Below are 10,095 nucleotides of genomic sequence, written 5' to 3'. Positions count from 1 at the left end.
GTAAGAACCTCACTTCTCTTGCATCTGAAGAAGTGAGGTTCTTACTCACGAAAGCTTATGCTCCCAGTACTTCTGTTAGTCTCAAAGGTGCCACAGGACCCTCTGTTGCTTTTTACATTCTCCAGTGGTTTGCACTGCAGGATTCCATTAGATACCAATACTTCGTGTAATGGAAGCCTGCAATACAAACCACTGGAGGATGGAATGCAAAATATCATGCAAAAGAAGCCTGTGATACAACACCATGCAACTCAAAATCATAGAACTGCAGGGCTGAGGGGTCCCCTAGTCCCGCCCCCTGCTGATGCAAATTTACACACGTTTCAGTGGTGGGGAGGCTAGAGGACCCCTCCAGGTCCCTTCCAGGCCTCCATTTCGATAATCACTGGTTTTCAGTCTGATACTTTTATATCGTTTTTACTGCATGCTATTTTGTACTGTATTCTAGTTAGCACTACAGGCTTGTATTGTAAAACAAGCCAACAAAAAAAACCGATTGGGGCTTTTAAAGTACATTGCGTTTCATTGTGCTTTGCCTAGCCCTGCGAAGGGGTGGCAGGGTGCGCGGCGCTGCACCTCCCCTGGCCCGCCATACCTTCAGGTACCAGCGAAAATCTTCCCCCACCGGCCTGAGGTTTGTAACATTTTCCAGAGTGGCTTTCAGCTGCAGCCCGATCTTCTGTAAAGCAGGGGGCGGGGGACAGAGTCAGTGTGTTACAGCCAAGGCCACCCCCTCCCCCAGCACTGGCAGCGCCGCGCCCCCCTTACCCACCCCCATGCTCAGGGCCTGGCGCGCTGCGGGGCCGGCTGGAGCTGGAGGCGCAGCCTGGACACGCTCAGCAGCTGCCCCCAAGTCCCGCGGCGCAGGCAGCGGGCGGGTGCCGCCCAGGAGGCGGGAGCAGCGCTAACAGATTCCCCGACACCTCCGCCCTCCCGCTAGAGGCCGGCCTCCAACTCTCGCGATAGGGGGCTTTTTTTTTAAATCGACTCCTGGTATGTGGCGGCTTTCCCGGGAATGGTTGCCCTTAGACAAAATGGGCACCTCATCCCGTTACTTTCGCAAGGCGCTGCCCGTAGCCAAGATGGCCGCCCTCTGTTACTTTCGATGGGACTGAAGCGTCAGTCAAGATGGCCGCCAATTCCCTAAACTCTGCTGATTGCAGCGAGGCTGCCCCTAATAATGATGGCCGCCATCCTCCCTTGTAGTTAAGGACATAAGAAGCCAAGTCAGGCCGCTCTGTCCCGCTCATCCTCTCTATGGTTCGTGAACTAAACAAGGAAACGTGGGGAGAGAAGAGGGAACCTGAAGTGGTTGCAGGGACATATGGGGTGCAAATAAGAGAGTAAGGAGGGCCGGGCAGATGGATGATTCCTTTTTCTCCCAAAGGGTGATTGCTAGAACACATTAGAACCTGAAAATTATGAACTCAATGTACCTTTTGATGGATTAGTATTCATACAAACTACTTCCCAAATTGCTTTGTAGAGTTACAGTGTCAAAACTAGGGCTAATTCTGGTTCCTGGGTATAGTGTAAATTAAAAGGTGTACATAGGAGAATTACAGGTGGGAGGAAAGATTCCTCCACCCACTGGCGATCAATTGGGGCTCCCACCCTCTCTCTAGTCATTATTAGAGTCTCCTCTCTGGCCTACTATATTGTACAGACTCATGGATTTGGGGGATCAGGGGAACTGAATAATGACTCCCATAGCCACATTTCCAAATCCCTTTGCTGCTAAGAGATATTGTAAGTCATTTGAGAAAAACACTGTTCTGATTTGGGTTTGAATTCTGGAGTCAGTACTAAACACTGTAATTTCTGGAGTGTTTAAAGAATGCACATAAGTACGTTTCCAGATTGGCTCCTCTTTCTTGGTAGGATGATGTTCAAGAAAGGATATGTCTGCAAACAGAACACACTTAACCATAAAGACATTTCAAAAGATTTGAGGGCTCTTTTGGGGACTTGCAGAGAGCATTAGAATGCTTTAAAAAAAAAAAAAAAGTTTCAAAGTTATACCAGTTCTAATTACTCCCTTTGATGAATTAAATCACAACCACTGATGTATCTAGGGATCTCTTTCCTAGCAGAAGCTGAAGTAGGATTCTAGCTCCACCTCCTACAAGAAAATGGGGGAGGAGGGGAAGGAAAGCAGCTCTGTTTTCATGGCAGTGTTTTGCTGCACTTACATGTTACCTTTTTCCCCCTCATAGAATAAAGCTTACTTCTGGGAAACAAAGGAAAATACTGTCAGTATTAGCAAAGTGGGTTGTTATAGTGTATTTGGTTTCTATTATTTGTATTCCGTTCCCTTAGGAGCAACTTTGCCATTAGTTTTCTGAAGTGAAAAGAGGAGTTCCATACAGCACGTGGTCTACAGTGGAACTATATTTTCAGTTCAGTGGAAATTATACAGCAGTTTAACCGAGGGTGTAATTAGTCATGTGAGTAGAAAACTGTTGCTACATTTGACAACGGTCATTATTAAAATTTAACAATGTTGGTAACAGATTCAAATTTGCAATGGTAGGGGGAAAGTGTTTGTTTTTTGAGTATAGCAAAAAAGGAATGATTTATTTTTAAGATATTTTAGGGTTACCATACATCTGGATTTTCCCGGACATGTCTGGCTTTTTGGGCCTCAAATCCCCGTCTGGGGGGAAATCCCAAAAAACTGGACATGTCCGGGAAAATAGGGAGGGAGGGCCCAGCGGTGCTCGGCCGGGGCTGGGCCAGCGGTGCGGGGCCAGGCTGGGGCCGGGGGCGGCGGTGCTCGGCCGGGAGCCTCTTGGCCTGGGCCGGCCAGAGGGAGCCGGACTGGGCTGCGCCGCACCCCGCCCCAGCTTACCTGCTGCCTCCCTGTTTCAGGCTTCCCGCGAACATTTGATTTGCAGGAAGCAGGGGACGGGGAGGAGCAGGGGGCGGAGCGTTGAGGGGAGGGGGCAGAGCTGGGGGCGGAGTTGGGGCCCCATGGAGTGTCCTCCTTTTTAAAAATTAAAATATGCTAACCCTAGATATCTACATACCCTTTCAGGTGTTGGAGCTGTAAGTATTAAAAGTGTATGTTCTACACAGTATTTAATATAATTTCTTTAAATAGTTATTTTGAAAAAGATGAGTTATCAGAGCCAAACACAGATTTTTGGAGAAACATTATATTCTCTACTCGTTGTCTTAGATAAATATGCAAAACTTATTTTAGTGTATATAAAGATACAAAACATTATGTCTAAAACAAAAATAGGATGGTTCTTTTAAACACCCTTCTTTACACAGTAGGCCATCTTAATGTTTACATAGATTTCCAATATATTTTTAAAAAGGATAGTTTTTAAATACATGCAGCTGATTTACCATCTGAGAAACAGATGTAAAGATGGTCACATTTTCAACCTAAAATACTTGATGTAACTAGACAAACATTTATATTCCCCACATGTATGGTCATATTATAATTTGCCTAAAATATACTTTGTTTGCATGGCCAAAGTTACCTCAAAGTGGGCTACTGTGTCACATGTTTACAATTATATCCTTAGCAAATGAATTCTGCAGACTTACGGGGTATATAAGAGTATTTTAAAAATATTTTTAAGATAATGATATGAATTTGAACAATACAGAAAAGGAGATTGATCCATATTTAAGAAATAGATTATCAATCCTTCACGTAAAAAGCAAATAATCTTGTAAAGCTTCCATTGAGAGGTTTAAGAGCAGGTATCAGGAAAAACTGTCAGTTTTGATAGCGTGTCAATCACCGAGACAGCTAAAACAAAGCCAGCACAGAACCAGGGCTTCGGTTCTTATCTGCTCATTAACTGATGTTCAAAGCATCCATTTAAAGATTGGGACACAAACTTATCTTAAGAGGTCTGACAAGAGTTTTAATTCCAGGGATCTATAGAACTTCATTTGTTCTGCCCCGGAGTGCTATATGGATAGAACAGTTAAAATATTGTTTTTTCTAAAACTAGATATTGAACTGGTCTACAGGAACTCAAAGCCACTCATCTTGGATATACAGTAATGAAAGTAAACGGTGTTCAGAGATTGAGACCTCGATTACATGGACAACCTTTAAATTAAAAAAATACAGGTTTCACCATTTTTATTAAAGACATACACTTACAGTTTGTAAAAAAAATTCTAAACATACATAAAAGTTCTATCCAAGAAGAGATAAGGAATGAAAGTGTCCCACCCCTTGCAACATTACAATACAAACTCAAAATTATACAATTTAAATTGGCTTAATCTTGAAATGTAATCCAATGAGACTGAAGACTAGACACTTAAGGTCCTGCACCAGATAGTAAAACACTCGTAACCCTTCCGGATCCCTAAAGGACAAAAAACAAACATTAGTTTTCAAGTTTTAAGAGTAGTTTCTAAAACTAAAGCCATAAAAAAAAAAAAGCCATAGTGCCAAGATTGTTCTTTTTCATCAGTGACTGACTGAAAACGCCATGGTTCAGTCTGGTACAGCTTTTTACTGTGGTAAATTGATAATTATATGCTTAGACTGAAGGTCGTATACTGTAAGTCTGGCCCACATTCACTACTTTACTTTTACAATGTACAGCCTTTTTGTTCCATATATTAGTTTAATATCGTCACTAAGACTTTTAGAAACATGCGTTACAGAATCTTTTTAGTTTAGTTTAAGGGTGAACTACTGTTCGTGTTGAAGTAAATGGGAGTTTTGCCATAGACTTAACGGGGCAAGAATTTCACTGTAAGAGTTTATAATTTTCTTATTTTTTCAGACTCTTAATACATTTTGGGGGTTTTATGCACAGATAATATTTTATAATTCACTGAGGTAGTGTTCAAAATATTTTGCAGGTCATTTTGCTACACTACAAAAGAATGAAATTCTGCAGTGTAATAGTATCAGAGGGGTAGCTGTGTTAGTCTGGATCTGTAAAAAGCAACAGAGTCCTGTGGCACCTTTAAGACTAACAGATGTATTGGAGCATAAGCTTTCGTGGGTGAATGCCCACTTCATCAGATGCATGTAATGGAAATTTCCAGGGGCAGGTATAAATATGCTGGTAAGAATCAGTCTGGAGATAACGAGATTAGTTCAATCAGGAAGCACGAGGTCCTCTGCTAGCAGCTGAAGTGTGAACACCAAGGGAGGAGAAATTGCTTCTGTAGTTGGCTAGCCATTCACAGTCTAATAATTAACAGAGGATCCTCCAAAAGAGGCAGTTTGAGACAACAGAAGTTTTTGAATGATAATGGTCATCGTATATTAATGAGTGCTCCCAATGTAGATTTATAAATTGGTTGTAGTTACAATAGACATTCCTTATTAATGACACCATTTTGGCAAAATGGGAATTAGACTACATACTTGGATTGATTTACATCAATAAGTGATCCGATTTTTGATGTGGTAAAAGAAATGTGTTCATCACCGATCACAATTTCAAGCTCCTAGAAAATAAATAAAAAAACCCAGTCAAATAGCAGAACTGCTTGAAAATTATGCTGGTTCATTCATAGGAACAGTTTAAATGTAAAACCATTTTATCTCACTGCTTAAAAACAACAAATCTCATTATACGTGACTTAAACGCCCAGGCACTCGCACTTTCAGAGTAAACTGCTCTACTACTCAAAGTTTTACGTTTCACATATTTACCGATCTGTTAAAAATAAGTTTCTAGTGGATCTTTCAGTTTACAAAAAAAATGTTAAATACCCAGTTATGCTTATGACAAGCAACCAAATCCAAATTAATACAATGTTAATAATGCAAGTGGAAAAGCTACTAACCTGCCGACCAACTCTGTCAGGTGGAGGCCATAAGGCATCGTCTTCTTTTGTGATTTCACTGTCATCAATTATTCTCTTCAGTTCCTCCATCACACTCTTGTGTACATAGGCCTACAAGCAACATTTAAACTTATCTTAATATATACCAAAGAGCTGATGCATAAGCACAGAAAACTACTTAATGTTTGAAAGTTGACATGTTGAAGACATTTTTAAAGTATTTCAGGCTCCTGAATCTCTGAACAAGAACACATGCTTTCAAAATTCAGAAAGCTCTTATGAGGATTTTCAACAGTCATATGCATACAACTTATAAGATGATGAACTATCAGCTCCCAGAAGAAGTTAGAGAAACTGTCAAGACAGTTCTCCATATTACAAATATATATGACCAGAAGTCCCAGTTCTGAAAACCCTTATTCAGTTGAGTAGCCCTTGCTGGGGCATGAAATCAATGGGCATAAATGCATAATAAGGAATTTTCAAGCATGTAAGGGTTTGCAGAAGCAGGCTATTATTCTATTCCAAAAATTGGGTGTAGAAAAGTTGTCATGTCTAATCTATTTACAAAAGTTAATTTTCCTTATTGTATCTAGGATGGACCGAGCATGAATGAAGTGCTCTTTTATTAGCCTTCTTGTAGGTTACACAAAGCATTAACAAAACAGATTTTTTTCAGATGTTATGGATGTTACCACTCTAGAAGTGTTGAATGCACACAGATAAATAGCTGACACCAAGCATTTAGTTAATCCTGGTCAACTCTTCTAATCGTGAAGAAGTAAAAGGCCCAGTCGCCTTTTCTGGAAGAGACCCAAATTAGGAGGATCAAGTCTCAGGGGAGAAGAGAAAAGTGCATGTACGGGAGTAGTGGCTCTATGGCATGTTCTCTGCTCCCCATCCCCTGTTGACTAGGGTGTATACCTAAGCAAGAAACAATAATGAAGAATAACCTTTTAAAAAAAAAATAGATGTGAAAACTTTTTTTACAATTAACAAATATTGCAATACCATTTATGCCAGATAAAACTAATTCCTAAAGTAAATAAGAACACAGGGAGAAAGGTGCATCAGAAAAAGAAACACAACAGAAAGGATGATTAAAGCACTGGACTAGGAATCAGGTAACAAGGATTCAATGCATGGCTTTGGCACAAACTGTGTGACCTGACTGAATGACCAAAGTCAATTGGAAACTTCCCTATGACTGCAATGGGCTTTGGATGAGGCCCTTAATTTTTCTGCATCAGTTCTCCATATGTAAAGTGGTGATCTGTCATAGAAATGGTAAGAGGATGAATTAATTAAATCAATTCCTGTTTGTGAGGTGATTAGATATTATGGTGATGGAGCCATAGAGGGTAACTATAGCTAAAAAGGAATGCTCACTTTGATTAAGTGTTAAAAGCCAATTATATCAATTCATGAAAACCATTTATTTGGTTTAGCTTTATTTGCAGAGTATTCAAAGATATGTTTACTAAAATACACAAATACCATACCTCTTTTCTGATCATTACATCATTTTTGTAATTGCTGTTGTTGGCATATCTCAGTTTTCCTGTTAAAATAAAGATGAGTATTAGATTCAAACTACAATAGACAAAGTACTGCGATGGTCAATACATAATGATTGTAAAATGTAATAAAATAATGAAACACGTGTATGTTTGTATGGGAAGCCAAATAAAAAAGGAAGAGAGAGCCACTGTTAGTGTGTGTTAAGTAGGTTGACTCAGCCTTTTATCTTTCCAGTGCTTAAATTGGATAATACTTCTACAAACTGAGGTTCTATTATATAATGGTAAATGTTGTATTTTTGGTACTTGTATGGTAGCGATTTTCTAAGATTGCTAATACTTCCTAATTAAACAGCTATAAAAATAAATCAATTAAATTGTTGCAGAAAGGTTTCCTACAATGCCCATGTCTAAAATTTCTATTCTGCCCTCCCTGTTGTGGGGACAAGTTGCTGGTCTGGCTGCCATTCCCCCATCTTAGAGGGTGCTGTATTTTGATTCTGAATCATTTGAAAGTTATTTTGGATACTGGATATGAAAGCTGCTATATTGATGTGGGCCAGGGGAAGTCAATTATTTTTTGTCAAGGTCCAAATTTCTTGGTCAATGTATAGTCAAGGTCCAGACTCCAGAAAAAATAATTAAATAATGATAATACGTAAATAAAAAGATTTCTGGGTCCATTCAAAAGCATCAGGCGGTCCAGATTTGGTCCACTGTCTGACTATTGACTACCCCAATGTAGGCCATTTTTTCCCCCCTGAAGTTTTTCAACAAAGGGACTCAGTTTATTCTAGGGTTCATACAGGTGGACCCATTCACAAGATAGCTATTAGCTGACTACTCATCTGTAAGAGTCTTGCAGCTGCACAAGACTCCCATAGCCTCTTCTCTGCTGAGAGGAAGAGCTGTAACTAATAAAGTGGGCAGTCCTGGCCAGGGAAGGGATGTAGCCAGGTTACCCAGGAACATGCAGATTCAGGGTATCTCCAGGCAGCCTATGCTGGTAGGCTTCCATAAGAACCCCATCTATACTTCAAAGCTGCCCTTACCTTGCTAGGTGGAGCTCCCTCAGCTGATTCAAATTGTGTGCAATTTAGAACCTCCGGTGGTAGCAGAGCTCAGTAAGAGAAATCAAATACATCTGTGTATTAAATATTTACTAAGAAACTAAATCTGTTCCTAAATCATTATTTTAGCAGACTCTGACTGACGTATAAAACATTGGGAGGCAGGAGTTGTAAATGTTTAAATAGCTGCCATGGACTTTATTTGTATTTTCCATTATTTCAAAACTATGCAACTGGTTAGAGGGCTTGCGCTATAGTTATATTGGGAAATACGTCAATTAACTGCACTAGCAACATTTATTTATAACATCTGAATTAGCTAGGAACAAGATTTTTTTGTGGTAGATTAATATAATTGTGACCAACACTTTGACAATATTTAGTCATAGAAATCAGATTTTACCTATTATTTTAAGGGACACCACCAAGTGACGATAAATATCACTTTTGAATTTTTAAAATTTCTCTTATTTTTATTTTGTGTTACAATAGTACCCCATCACGACTGGTACCCAAACATACCAGGTGCAGTTTAGAACCTCCTGGACATAGTACATATACAGTAACAATCAGTCATCAGCACTGGAATACGGGGGGCCAGGGCTCTCCCACTTTTGATAAGTAGATGGGCCTGGCCCATCCATTTTTCGCCATGGGTACCCCATCTCTTCCTCATAGGGCCCCAGCCCTGCCCCTGTGGTCAAGCCAGCAGTTGGAGCCTGGCTAGGGAGCCTGGGCAGCGGGGTTGCCGCAAACCCTCCAACTGCCCAGGGTGGGGTGGGACAGGTGAGCGCTGCCCCCAGCCTGTGTCCCTGTCTCCCCCCCGTCTAGGGCAGGTGGAGGGCCCACGGCTCCTCACAGCTGCCAGGCCACAGCTCTTACCATGGCCAGGCTGCAGCCCTGAGGCCCCATCCCCCAGGTGGAGCTGGATTGGGGATAGAGCTGCGGAGGCAGCTGTGGGGAGCCGCGAACCCTCCACCTGCCCTGGGCAGGGGGGCCGCAGAACAGGGATACAGGCCGGGGGCTGCTCTCGGCCCCCCAACCCCAGGCAGGTGGAGGGTCCATGTTTAACACTGTCTGAGCTTCAAGCTGGTGCCCGTGTAGCAGCCACAACCTGGGACTTGGGGGTCCCTGCCCGGGCAGTGCCAGCAGACGCCGCCTTTCGTTCCGCGCGCGCGCACATCTCGCCCCTCTCCTGGCCACCCCCCGGAATAGCCCCTGCGCGCCATGTCCCCCCCCCACCCCCTTCGCCATGAAGCCAATGCGCTTCGCCCCCCGCCCCGGCTCCCCCTCCCCCGCGGGCCCCAGGCCCTCACCGTCCGGTCGGAACTCGAACTCCAGGAACTCGTGGCCGAATTTCCCCTTGTGCCCCACATAATAGCGCAGGTAGAAATCGCTCCCCATGGCCGCCGAGAGACCAGAGTGCACCGCGCGTCCGGCCCGGGAGACCAGACGGCCCGACCACAGCGCGCGGGCGGGCGCAGAGAGACAGCTTCCGGGCGGGCGCGGAGTAATTACGCAAAGCCGGAAGCTTGGCGGCTGAGGTGCGCATGCTCAGTAACAGCGACTGAAGCCGCTGCCCTCACTCTGCCGGGGCTTGGACTCAGGGTCTGCGGGTGCTTCTTAGCGGAGTTCAAAGGGGGCAAATCGGAGGGGGGAATGGGCAGGGGGCGGAAAGATACTGGCTGGCGGGGGTCAAGAAACGGGGGCCAGGA

At 42.9% G+C, this 10,095-nt stretch overlaps 2 protein-coding genes across 2 annotated transcripts in view; both read right to left on the bottom strand.

Moving 5' to 3' along the window:
* The window catches only part of CZIB (CXXC motif containing zinc binding protein), a 17,084-nt gene extending 16,075 nt beyond the window's left edge, over window positions 1-1,009 (bottom strand). Inside the window, exons 1-2 of the mRNA XM_034778540.1 lie at window positions 773-1,009; window positions 596-679 (exon numbers count right to left, since the gene is read on the bottom strand). Of these exons, the coding sequence (XP_034634431.1) occupies window positions 596-679; window positions 773-778 (90 nt within the window). The 5' untranslated portion in view covers window positions 779-1,009. The remainder of the gene's footprint in view (window positions 1-595; window positions 680-772) is intronic.
* Window positions 1,010-4,082: 3,073 nt separating this feature from the next.
* MAGOH (mago homolog, exon junction complex subunit) lies at window positions 4,083-9,880 on the bottom strand. Its single transcript, XM_034779902.1, has 5 exons — window positions 9,697-9,880; window positions 7,293-7,351; window positions 5,791-5,901; window positions 5,366-5,448; window positions 4,083-4,346 (listed from the first exon to the last, which is right to left on the bottom strand). Exons 1-5 carry the CDS (start codon window positions 9,782-9,784, stop codon window positions 4,247-4,249), a joined length of 441 nt encoding a protein of 146 aa, XP_034635793.1. The 5' UTR covers window positions 9,785-9,880; the 3' UTR covers window positions 4,083-4,246.
* Between the last annotated feature and the right edge of the window lie 215 nt (window positions 9,881-10,095).

Source organism: Trachemys scripta, chromosome 8 (assembly GCF_013100865.1).
Source record: "Trachemys scripta elegans isolate TJP31775 chromosome 8, CAS_Tse_1.0, whole genome shotgun sequence".
Taxonomy (NCBI): domain Eukaryota; kingdom Metazoa; phylum Chordata; order Testudines; family Emydidae; genus Trachemys; species Trachemys scripta.
The sequence above is the reverse complement of the archived record's forward strand: the minus strand, read 5'-3'. Positions and strand labels throughout refer to the sequence as shown.